Source organism: Sorex araneus, chromosome 1 (assembly GCF_027595985.1).
Source record: "Sorex araneus isolate mSorAra2 chromosome 1, mSorAra2.pri, whole genome shotgun sequence".
Classification (NCBI taxonomy): Eukaryota; Metazoa; Chordata; class Mammalia; order Eulipotyphla; family Soricidae; genus Sorex; species Sorex araneus.
Genome location: NC_073302.1, coordinates 136,242,243 through 136,254,727, shown reverse-complemented (window position 1 = coordinate 136,254,727; position 12,485 = coordinate 136,242,243). Strand labels below are relative to the sequence as shown.

The 12,485-nt window shown below is 42.7% G+C and overlaps 1 protein-coding gene across 1 annotated transcript; it reads right to left on the bottom strand.

The window, feature by feature from the left end:
* Positions 1-3,191: 3,191 nt before the first annotated feature.
* On the bottom strand, positions 3,192-12,066 carry LOC101548920 (granzyme A). The gene is made up of 5 exons (XM_004608427.2): positions 11,997-12,066; positions 8,618-8,762; positions 5,754-5,895; positions 5,265-5,534; positions 3,192-3,353 (listed from the first exon to the last, which is right to left on the bottom strand). Exons 1-5 carry the CDS (start codon positions 12,064-12,066, stop codon positions 3,192-3,194), a joined length of 789 nt encoding a protein of 262 aa, XP_004608484.2.
* Positions 12,067-12,485: the final 419 nt, after the last annotated feature.

Sequence of the window (12,485 nt, the reverse complement as noted above, 5' to 3'; positions counted from 1 at the left end):
GGGTCTCTTCCTTTTCCTTCTCCTCCTTTTCCTCATTCTTCTTCTCCCCCACCTTTTTTTCATTTCTGGGCTACACTCTGCAATGCTCAGGTTACTCCTGGCTCCCTCCCTTCCTCCCTCCCTCCTTTCCTTCCTTCCTTCCTTCCTTCCTTCCTTCCTTCCTTCCTTCCTTCCTTCCTTCCTTCCTTCCTTCCTTCCTTCCTTCCTTCCTTCCTTCCTTCCTTCCTTCCTTCCTTCCTCCCTCCCTCTCTCCTTTCCTTCCTTAAGGGCAAAATTCCTGTTCAGTCCTGACCCATCCAACCACTTCCCAAAGTGACCATGGTGGGTAGAGAGCAAAGTGATAGACACCCCACCCCTTTTTAAAGAGATCTGAAGAAAGGTTTCTGGGGGGAGAGGTAGCCTACAACTGGCAGTGCTCAGGGTTATTCCTGGCCTTAAGCTCAGGGCTCCTTCCTGGAGGGGCTCAGAGGACCATATCGGGTTGCAATGGTTAAACCCAGATCAGTTGCCTATGAGAAAAGCTCCCTACCCACTGTACTATCTCTCTAGCTCCCCTTCTCCCCGCATCCTCTTAAGGTTACCACTGTTTCTCCCCATTTCACACAGTTAACTACCTGTAACACAGACATCCAGGTTCTGGGACTCTGGAGAAACAAATATTTGAGAGGCTAGAACTCTTCTTCCCAAAGTTTACTGAGAGAAGAGGCTTATGTCTGAGCACGAGGAGGGCAGCACAGGACAGCGTTCTTGCTGGTTCCCCGAAGGGAGCCCACTCAGGGATTTTAAGCACTTGTGTGTGGGATTTGAAAGCATCCATCTAACTCAGAAACTCCCTGTTCATTGCCAGAAACTTGGCAGTTGGCTCCAGGAACTGCACAAGGCTGCTGGCCTTCAAATGCCTTATTAGGGGCTGTGGAGACACATGGTACTTCAACACCATGGAGATCAACAATATGTGGGTGAAGACAGAGGAGTTGCTCATTACCATCGTCCCAGGAAGGCAGTCAGGTTGTGCAAAATCCAGAGCTAGGAATTATTTCTGTTGGGGAAGTTTGTAATAAAAAAACTGGATTAACTCACATTTGTCTTAATTTTTCTCCTTTCAATATATTTAATGTTAACTTAATTATTTGGCAGCCTAGAAGAACCTAATGGAGATATGGAAACTGCCCCTCTCACCCAGTGTATCCATAGTGTATTTTCAAAGGGTCCTTTCAGTTCAACACATACTCACTTAAGTATATGGATGGTAGCCATTGTACCACCACTGTTGATTTTTTAAAATATGTGTTAATGTTGTGGTCACCCCTGGCTGTGCTTAGGGATCACTCCTGGCTGAGCTTGGGGGACCATATGGGGTTTTGGGGATGGAATCCAGGTCAGCTGCATATGGGGCAACCACTTGATCTGCTTTATTATCTCTTCAGCCCACCACCATGTTGATTGGACTGACCCGGATACAGAGAGAAAGTGAATTTCACAACCTAGATAGTTCTGAGTTTAAATGGAAATTACCGTGAAAGGAGACTGACTTTCTGTGGTACAATTTTCTTGTCAGGTTAAGTGCTTCCTTTAATAAACCCTAGCATTAAACTTTTAATTTCTCACCTGCCTTTGGAAAACAGTGTAAGGCATTTCCTGTTTCTATGGCCCCCATAGACTCAGATTCTTGCATATAAATATGAATAGCAGGTGTTGATGTTGAACAATGGCCTTTGAAGGGAAGACTCATTTCCTTTTAATCCAAATGCCCCAGACTGTTTCCTGCAGTATTGTTGAGCCTTTCACTGTACTTATTACTGCAGTCTAGACAGTCAACCTTATATTACTCTTGCTGGCACCATTGAGACAAACAAATATAATAGGTCACAACTCTCTCTCTCTCTATTTCATCTCTTTCTCTCTCTGTCTCTCTGTAAAGTGAGTAGAGGGGTGTGGGAGTGGGGTTGAGAGAGGGAGGGGGAAAGCCTTATCTATAACTTTCAGAAAACCATAAATCAAGATGTGATCTGAAAAGGAGTTATCCTGTTCTGTCCTGGTCCCTGCTCAAGACTTAAATAACCTATTGCAGACTTAAGACCAACCAGAGGTGCCAATTTAAGAGGGATCCAGTCTAAACCTAACCTGAAGGCTGGACCTTGCCAAGAGACAATTCAGAAAAGAAAAATGGCCCTGGATGAGAAAATGATCAGAATTGAGTTTTTAGGAGTGACCTAGGGAGGGATTTTTACACACACACAAAGACCCATTCTAAGTAGCTGTGAAAAGGTCTATTATAATCAAGCTTCAGGGGCAAAGCCTAGCTTACTCCACTCTTGAATGGCCCACATGCCAGCTCTGAGTGTATAATTTCTCTTTTTGGAATAATCTCTTCCTCTCTCTTCTTTCATCTTTTCCTAAATAGAAGTATTTCTTTGTCTTCTCTGGAAATTCTTTTCTTAGTGGGTGGGGGTGGGCTATATCTGGCAGTGCTCAGGGCTTACTCCTGACTCTGGGCTCAGGGCTCAGTCTTGGCAGAGTTCCAGGGATTATATGGGGTGTTGGGGATTGAATTCATGTCAGTGGCATGCAAGATAAGCAACCTATCCTCTATACTATCACTCCAGTCTCTGGAAATTCTTTTTTTTTTTTTTTTGCCTTTTTGGGTCACACCTGGTGATGTACAGGGGTTGCTCTTGGCTCATGCACTCAGGAATTACTCCTGGTGGTGCTCAGGGGACCATATGGGATGCTGGGAATTGAACCCGGGTCGGCCGCATGCAAGGCAAACACCCTACACGCTGTGCTATTGTTCCAGCCCCTGGAAATTCTTTTCTATGTCAACATGATGCCCAAACCCAGTAGATACAGGGACTGACTAATTTTCTGTGAAGTTCAAAACCTTGCTCGAGCCTAAGAATCCCATGGCTCCCAGAAAAATCTAATAGGAAGGACAGTTCCTGCTTCATACAGATCAGTTGGGTTCAGGTGCAGCCAGACAGATGACAGGAGCGCCCACTCTGTGCGGGGCTGGTGCAAACTCTTGCCAGCCCCCCAAATACCCAACCGACCCACAACACTTGCCTTATCCTCATGGTTGCTGTATCTGCTTCATCTGTGCACTAAAGTTAGAGCAGTAAAAGGGCTGCAGTCATATAAACAGACTTTATTTATAAGATTATGGGACAGAAAATGAATTGAAGTACGGTGATCTAAACTGCCCCTGCCATTGTCTCAATTATCCAGTTGAGGTACTTCTTCGAGAGTAGAGTATATATGCCAGGTCCCTGAGGGGTTCCACATTTCCCTTCCATGCCAAAGGCAGTGATGCCTTTGAAAGTACCGTCACATATCAGAGGGCTTCCAGAATCTCCCTGGGGAAAAACAAGATCAGTGGTGAGCATCAGTATTAAACATGTCCTCTAACTGGATGGAAAGATGCTACAGAGTTTAATGGAAAATTAGTGTTTTAAACATCAGAATGATAATATTTTAAAATGGACTTACTTGTCTCATTTATGAATGTTGAAATAAAACTTACTCTTTTTTTAACTAATTTTGAAGTGGTATCAAAATATTATAGGTTTAGAAAGGAAATTCTACTGTTTACTGGTCATTTTCTCAAGTGACTTACTTACACCAGGGATAAAGCAGTCAAATGCAGATGGGATATTTGAGCAAAGAGGGAAAAATCTTATTTTCAGATTCCTCCAGCAGATAATTGTCTGCCTAAAGACATAGAACCACGGTAGTCTTTCTCTGCTCATTGGAGACAGTACTCCCCTATGACTCCTTCGAACATTGGGAGCTGGATGGAGGCTTCTAGAAGTCTGTGATTATACCTGTAAGCTAACTGGTCCAAGGCAGAGAGACTTGACTTAGGTGCAAGTTGTCGTGATACTCTTGCTGACTAACTGCCTAGTGCAATCTTTAATTGTTATTTTTTTTTATGTAATTCCAGAACCAGCATATTTACATGTATTTGAGGTATGGGATTGGGATTGGTTTGTTCACTGCAGTGGCTCTAGGGAAATCTGGTATTGCTGGAAGCATGGATTTATATATGCTGAAAGTCAATTTTGGCCTACAAAGAGGAGAGGATGGGTACTTTCTCATTGTGGGGGCTGGAGCTGGGCCTGTGGAGAGGTGCATCTGCAGAACTCACATGTTCCCATGTGGCCTCTTGTCTAGTACCAGCACTAAAGACTTCCCAAGAACAGTGAGGTCAGCTGTCCACACTGACTCGAGCTCTGGGAGGGAATGTGGTTACTACACTCCACTCCCTCATTTCCTGGACATTGTTCCTGGGATGGAGCTCAGCTCTGGGCTATACTCTAGGGCCTCTGTCAGACCTGGCACACCTGGAACATGGCTGAGGAACTTTGGGGGAATTCCTATGATGGGAAAATGGTAGTGATAGTTCTAAATGAACCCTAACCAGTGCTCCTGAGTGTTACTTAGTTTTGATCTACATATGTTGATATGAAGAAGAAAAAAATAACCTTTCAGTTTCTAGTTATAAAATCACGAGACATAACAATAGAAATGGACCCTGTTATATGAACCAGCTTGAGAACATTAATTTATTTAACTAGTTTTATTTGGTGGGGGGGGGAAGCAGGTATCTCAAGTAGACTCAAGAGACCTGGGGGCTTCTCTAGTGATACTCAGCTAGCTGGTTGAATTAATGGGTCCAAGGGTATGGTGCTGCTTGAACCCTGTGGTGCTGGGATTATCTGGGTAACTCCATGAGCGCCCAGGGGGCTTCCAGAGCCATAGCCAGCAGTGGTCTGGGGGGCCCTGGAGTTCTGGGGCTGGAGTTAGCTGTTTGCAAGACATGAATCTTAACCCCTGTACTTTCTCTTGTGTCTCTTTGATGATGAGCTGATCCAACATTTTTCAAAAAGCACTAGAACTTGGGGCCAGCGATACAGTTTAGAGGTAGGGTGTTTGCCTCGCATGCAGCTGAGCTAGGTTCCTGGCAGCCCTTATGGTTCCTTGAGATGGCCACGAATGATCCCTGAATGCAGAACCAGGATGAAGCCCTGAACACAGTTGGTTGTGGTCCCAAGCTGCCTTTTCCTCCACCAAAAAACCCCCAAACAAACAAAACATCCCCCCAAGCAAACAAACAAAAAACCACCAAAATCCCTCCAGAAAACAAAAAACAAAACACTAGGACGCTATAGAATCCAATGTCATGACAAGTTGAAGCCTGACCTTGCATTTTCTCTCTTTCAACAGGTACGTTAAGAAGCTAAAAGATAGGATTCTATTTTACTTACATTGCATGAATCTTTTCCTCCTTTGAGGTTTCCAGCACAAATCATGTTTAGCCCAATCACAGGATTGTAGTTGTAATGCTTTGGATCATTGCAGATTTTCCTGTCGATGACCGTGACATTGACTTCCCTCAGAGTGCTGGACATAGGGGACTTGTTTTGAGTACTCCCCCAGCCAGCCACTCGGCATACTGTGTTTGGCTTCACATCGTCCCCATGTTTTGGTAGATGAAGAAGATTTATGTTTTTACCAGTTGTTACTTTTTTGTTTAGCTGTGGAAGATAAGCATAAAGTGTTAACAGAACATGATAGTTCAAAGTCACATTTGAAATTAAATTCTAGTTCAATTGTCACTTCCATTGTAGCCGTTATCTGTATTTGTAGAGGTGACTAAAAAGAGGTTCCTAGGTAAGTGGCCAGATTTTAAGAGATCCTTTGATTTTGAAAGTAGGCAATCAAAATACTGGAAAGAGACAATCAAGAGTGGGTACCTTTAGAAGCTGAAGATCACCCTCATGTGTGTGTGGATCATAGCACGGATATATGAACCCTTTCTTCACATGCCTTATTTGTCTTCCCGGTTCACTTTTGTCCTGTGCATGAACCCCAAGGATGACCTCACTCCTCTTATTTCTGAAAAGAGACAAAACATTATTAACTAGAATTGCTCTTAGCAGGAGCTGGAGCTCATTACATGCAGATCAGTTTCATTGTGCCATTTGTAAATATACTTCCTGTAGAAAGCTGTCTGTGGTTTATAAAAAAGACCTGTGTACTTTTTCTGTTCTTCTGGTACCTGGGATCAAACTCAGGGCCTCAGACATGGGAACCATACACTACCATTGAGCTACACCTCTGATTCCAAATGTATACTTTAAAGAATAAGAATAAATATGCTTTTAGATACATGGTTATCATCATCATCATCTTTGTTGTTATCAGCTCTATGTAACAAGCTAAACTATGTTGAAAAGCAAATAGTATGAGACTTCTCTGAGAACTAAGCCAATCTTGGAACCTTTGTTGGGGTTAAGTGTTGCACTCCTAATCTTCTTTCGCTCTTAGAAAAAATTGGATCACAGATTACAGGAAAATAAAGATCTCAGTAGTCTAGAGACAGAAGTAATAGAATTTACTAGTTTCATAGTAAAACACTGAAGTATTTCTTGTAAAAAAGCAATAGATCTACTTACATGGAGAAACTTTCAGAACTAGATGGCCCAGTGGAGAACCCTATTTGCCTGGCATTGAATATGTGCTTAATGGGGGAATGGAGTCCTGAAGCAGCACCCAGAGTTTTCCTTGGTTTACTCCATGTTAAAGGTTCATTTTGATTGATAAAATAACAATCTCTCTGATGTTCTGATTATGAAGCTATTATCATTCACAACCTAGTATAAACTTTACTAGCCAGCCAACCAGATGTTCACACTGCCATTTTCCCATAGCACCGGCTGACATCAGTTTCACTTAAGAAGGTGGAACAGTCTACTTTCAGCACACATCTCTTGGCCCGAGACCCAACATGATGGCCAATTTGTACCTTATTGCAAACCATAACACCCAAAAGGAGAGAGAGAGAGTGAAAGGGAATGTGCCTGCCACAGAGGCGGGGAGGGGGGCGGGAAAGTGGTGGGGGTGGCAGGAGGGATACTGGGAACATTGGTGGTGGAGAATGGGCACTGGTGAAGGGATAGGTGCTTGATCATTGTATGACTAAAACATAATCACGAAAGTTTGTAAATCTGTAACTGTATCTCATGGTGATTCATTAAAAAGTTTTTAAAAAACACAGCTAGGTAAAAAAATAAAAACAAAACAAAACAAAAATATGTTACTAATCTCTTATAGAAGGGCTTAATGGCTCCTGGATAAATACAACAATCTTCACATACCTTCCCCTAAGAAACCTTTTCTGGGTCTTTTTTAGCAGGTTATTTATAACACCATCACTGTCACTGTCATCCCGTTGCTCATCAATTTGCTCGAGTAGGCAACAGTAACGTCTCCATTGTGAGACTAGTTACTGTTTTTTGGCATATCGAATAAGCCACGGGTAGCTTGCCAGGCTTTGCCGTGCGGGCGAGATACTCTTGGTAGCTTGCCGGGCTCTCTGAGAGAGGTGGAGGAATCAAACTCGGGTCTGCCGTGTGAGGGTGAACACCCTACCCGCTGTGCTATCGCTCCAGCCCAAGAAGCAATACAAAATAAATTATTGTGGTTCTGCTTTGAGGACAGGGTTTGGGGCTCAGGATGGAAATATGGTGGTGGGAGGGTATAAAAGTGATGGGATTGTTGTTGGAATATTAACTGTAATCAAATATTGTGAACAACTTTAAGATAAATTTTTAAAAAAGAAGGTGGAACAGGGGCCAGAGAATTAGTACAGTGAGTAAGGCACTTGCATTTTATACAGATGACCAGGGTTCCATCCCTGGCGCCACTTACAGTCCCCTGAATACTGCCAGGAGTGATCCCTGAACACAGACCAGGAGAAACTCTTGAGCCCTGCTGGGTGTTCTGCCCCCCACCCCCTGCCAAAAATAAGAATAAAAAAGAAAAGAAGGTGGAACAGTGCTTGCAGTAGAGACTGCTGGGTTGCTCACCTGTCCCACAGCTCTGCTCTGTCCACGAGGACAGACTTTTACTCTCTGTGGCTGCTGAGAATCGGAAATGGGCCAGTGTGACTGCAAAGAGGAGCCTGCAGTCTCCTTTTGCTTTAGCTTCTGTAGCAGCATGTAAGTAAGGTTATGCATGTATAGCCAGTATAACAGTGGCTTTCTACTATACAGCCAGGTGTGGAAGGCTGATATAGGAAAAAGACAGAAGTGCAGGCCGGGAAGGTTTGAAGCAGTGTTTGACGCTATTAAGAGAGAGAAGTTAGAAGTGAGAGAAGAGGGAAGCATGAAGGTGTGCAAGCAGGCTTTCCTCACTGGACAGTAGTGCCCAACCTCCTGAGGGCACAGATTCATCTCTGGGTGAATTTTATCTGGGCATGAAGTCAGGTAATAGTCCAAAGGGGCCAGGTGAAAATTGTGTAAGTGGGTGGGGAGGGGGGCAACAAATTGGAATGCAGAGACACAGAAAGGAAACAACATCAGAGGCTGCCATAGTCAGAAAAAAGGGAAATAGCTCCAGAAAGAACCAATGGAAGCTCATTGTGGATTTCCCATTGGGCAGGTTCTTTGAGGCCTAGTCTGGTTTTATTTTCTTGTTGGCATAGTACAAGTTCCCAGACATTTAAGTGATGTGAACACACACAAAAGCCTCCCATGGCTTTTGAGGGATTTCCATTAAATTTTACTTTGCAAATTAGGATGTGTCCAGAAACACTCTTTTAGACTTCAGCACTTACACAGTACAATGAGCAGCAGTCAGCACCCAGTTCTTTCCAATCAAAGCTCCAGCACAAATCTGTTTCTTGTCTATTTTAATTAGAACCATGTAGGGCCTTGAGTGAGGAATGACTTCGTTTCCTCCGATGATTTCTACACAGAAACCTGTTCCAAAGCAAAAGGCAAATCATGTTAGTGCCCACCCCTAAGAACTCTACTTGAAGCCAGGTTTCTAAGACCAGACATGCTCTTCCATCTTGGAGACGAAGCCTAGGTAAGAGGTTCACAGATATGTCACAGCCTGTAACCTTGGGCATCAGGGTTTGCAAAAGAGCGGCGAGCTGTGTGTTAGTCTGCACCAATAGCAGCTGGTACAGAGGTGCTGTTACATCATCATTATAATGATCTTTGTGCTCTCCCATCCTTTCTGGCTAGTATTGATTTGGGCAAGTAGACTGACTGTAGAATTTGGAGACTTCCCTTTATCATCCTAGCTTTTGCCAAGTTTTCAAGATGATATTTACACCTTTTAACTGTGACCCCACCTAGAGCCTTTTGGTCTTTGAGACATTTTATTTATTTATTTATTTATTTATTTATTTATTTATTTATTTATTTATCTGTCTCCTAAGTGGTGCTCAGGGGGCCTTGTGTCCATGGTGCTGCTTGGGCACTATGGTGGGGTGATTAACCAGACCATCCGAAGGTGACTGAGGATTTCCATGGCCACCCCTGTTGGTTCTCTGGGACCCTGTGCGATGCCAGGGATTAAACTGGGATCTGCTTTATGCCAGGCAAGTGACTTAGCCCTTGTAATAGCTCACTGGTCTCCCTAAGAACCTTGTACTTTCTTCATCTACTGAAGGAATACTATCTATTAAGCTGAAAGTTCCTCTTCATTGTCCAGATTGAACTTTCTGGTTTAATCTGAGGTCCTTTCCAGTAAGATAGGGGAAGAGAAGAGATATTATTAGGAGAGAACTTTGACTTTAGTCAGTTTTCCTAGATAATAGCCCAGGAGCAGAGATTCATTATTGCATAATTATTGGTCTCAAACACAAGGTTCATCATCAACGTAGGCAGAGAGCATTGGGTACCTTAGTGATTAAACTCTTGGTTTTGTACCTTTCTAGACCAGTCATTCTTGGATTCTCCTAAAATATTTCTCTTTACCATTGGCTGAGATTCATAGTTTCTTAAGTAGGGCACAGTTCCTATCATTGTTAAAGCTAACCTATTTCCCAGTTCACAGCAAGATGTAAACTGTAGGCATAGAAGTCTTTTATAAAATTTGAGGAGACTGAGAGGAAGTGGAAGACCATGACCACGAGGGCTCTTGTGGTACATAGGGAATAGGAAAGGGGAAATTTTAGCTTTTGAGATAAGAAAGTTAATCTGGAGGTACAGTGGGTAGGGTGCTTGCCTTGCCTCTACCTACTGTAGGCTTTAATCTTAAGCCCTGAGTGCAGAGTCAAGAATAATTCCAGAGTGTAGATGGGTGTGCTCCCTGCCCCCTCAAAATGAAAAATTACAAAACTTTGATAAATCAAGAGGACTCTATCCACAGCTCATTTACCCCCTGCCCCCTGCAGGGAGCCATGTATAGATTCTGAAGGTTTATCATTGTGCCTGCTGAGCTGCAAAAATCAGTATCCCAGAATTCTCTCTTTGGCAAAGTCTGTGTTTGGTCAGCACTTGTATATACTGGCTACAGAAAAAAGTACACATTGCTCCCAATCAAGCACTCCTAGAAGGATGAAGGGTAGTACTTAGAACAATTAATAATGATTAATTCTTAGTCTCCCCCCATCCCCCAAGAATGAAAATAAATCAGAATCTCTTGGGCCTGTGCAAGGATGTTAGCACTTTAGAAAAGTGTTGTAGGTTGTCAAGTAGAACAGGGTTGGGGCTACTCTTCCAGAGCATCAGGTGTTGCTTTGCTGTGTCTGTTTCCTTTAGAGCCCACCATATTCTGTCTGCCCACGGGAAACAAAGCATAGCATAACAAGTTGATTTTTTTAAAGAAAAGATCTGGTTGGGTATTTTCATCTTCTCTGTTTTCACAGTGGTAGAGGTTTGAACATGCCTCAACAGTCGTACTAAACCATGCTTTTTCACCCACCCCTTGATTCCAAATGTTTTGCAACATTAAAAATATGTAAAGTTACTCAATTTTCCTTCCTCCTTTCAATTTTATTTAAAATTTTTTTTTTTTGGTTTGGGGTTGGAACGATAGCACAGTGGGTAGGGCATTTGCCTTGCACATGGCCGACCCGGGTTCAATTCCCAGCATCTCATATGGTCCCCTGAGCACCGCCAGGAGTTAATTCCTGAGTGCATGAGCCAAGAGTAACCCCTGTGCATCGCTGGGTGTGACCCAAAAATAAAAAAAATTTTTTTTTTTGTTTTTGGGTTGTTTTGGACCACGTCTGATGGTGCCCAGGGCTGACTCTTGATTCTTTGCTCAGGAATCATTTCTTTGCTCAGGGAGTCAGGAGACCATATGGGAATCTGGTCCTAAGTTCTGGGAATGCTGGTAAAGCCCAGGCTGGGTGAGCAAGACGAACACCCTTCCACTATACTATTGCTCTGTCCCAGCCCTCTTCCTTCTTAGGTATGAGGTAAACCTGAGAATTTCCTTGGGCATTCCTAGAGAGACCCAGTAGTTAGTCTCTGCTCCCTATTTCCACCTCCAAAAGTTGAGAGAGTTTTGGAAAAACTCATGACTGCCCTACTTTTGTTAGCCCAGACCGAGAGCCCTCAATTCCTACAATATTTTTAAGGACAGAGAAACCCAGGACTCATCACCATCACTTGGCAATGCTATGAGTTAGAAAATCTGATGGTGTGAATTATCAAAAGAAAGGCATGTTGACTTGGTGTAGTATGATCTGAAGAGTTAACTTAATACAGAGTACTTGTGGCACTTCTTAAAATTGAAGCACAGCATTTTCAGTGTTTTGATTTATTTCCAAGGACATACACATGTAGAGAACTAATTGAAAACTTTAAAAATTCATTATTTTCTAGGCTATATTTATCTCTTTAAAATTATTTATGCATTACAGATAGCAGGAAGGCTCAGTGACCACTATTATTTTCCTGAAAGGTCTTAGTTGTTTTCCTAACAAAAAAGAGATTTTTGTTTACTTGTCATTATTTTTTGCGGGGGCAAATTTCAAATGGTAAATTGACAGCAATGAGCAGTGAAATTATTTTTTTGTGAGGAAATTGTAAAGAAGAAAGACATCTAAAATAAAGACATCCTTAGAATCCAAGAGAGGGTACGAGCTGATGAAGAAACTCTCCTCTTAGTACAGCTAGCTGTTACTGTTAAATTTCATTGAAGGTCTGTTCTATTTTGTAAATGTCTATTATAGAAATAAGAATCAGTCTTACCTTGAGGAATTAGCAGGAGAAAAATAACAACGGAGAGAGAAGATACCAGAAATATACAGGGGTTCCTCATTGTGGCAGGCTTCCCCACATCAAGTGGAGTGCACACCTGCTTTCAGTTGTTGACTGTCTTTATACTAGAGTGCAAAGGATGTGGTTTCTTCTCTGTCCTTTCTTTCCATTTTCAAAAAACCGAAACACGACCTATTGAGAATGATGAAAAATGGCTCTTTACCAGAGTGCTCGGGGTACTTTCCTGGGTTGCTGAGGGAGAGGGTTGTAATCCCACGGGGCAGGTGACCGAAGGTGGACTTGGTGCCAGCACAACATAGTTCATAAGAGGAGACTCTAAAATGTCTCAGATGAGACCCCAGGGATTCTAGTTTCTGGTTCAACAACATTATCTTTCTTCTCTACGAATGGAAATCCATTTAGAATGTAAACTAGAGCTTTACAATAAAGTCCTAAAATAGGGTCCCAAGAGAATTTCTT

What these genes read in the sequence shown, in the direction of transcription:
- LOC101548920 (XM_004608427.2), bottom strand. Translation starts at nt 12,066, where the DNA reads ATGAGGAACCCCTGTATATTTCTGGTATCTTCTCTCTCCGTTGTTATT. An exon ending in ACTGCTGCTCATTGTACTGT is followed by an intron (nt 5,896 to 8,617) that starts GTAAGTGCTGAA and finishes GTCTCTTTTCAG; the next exon opens with AAATAAGAGGAGTGAGGTCA. An exon ending in GTGATCTTCAGCTTCTAAAG is followed by an intron (nt 5,535 to 5,753) that starts GTACCCACTCTT and finishes TATCTTCCACAG; the next exon opens with CTAAACAAAAAAGTAACAAC.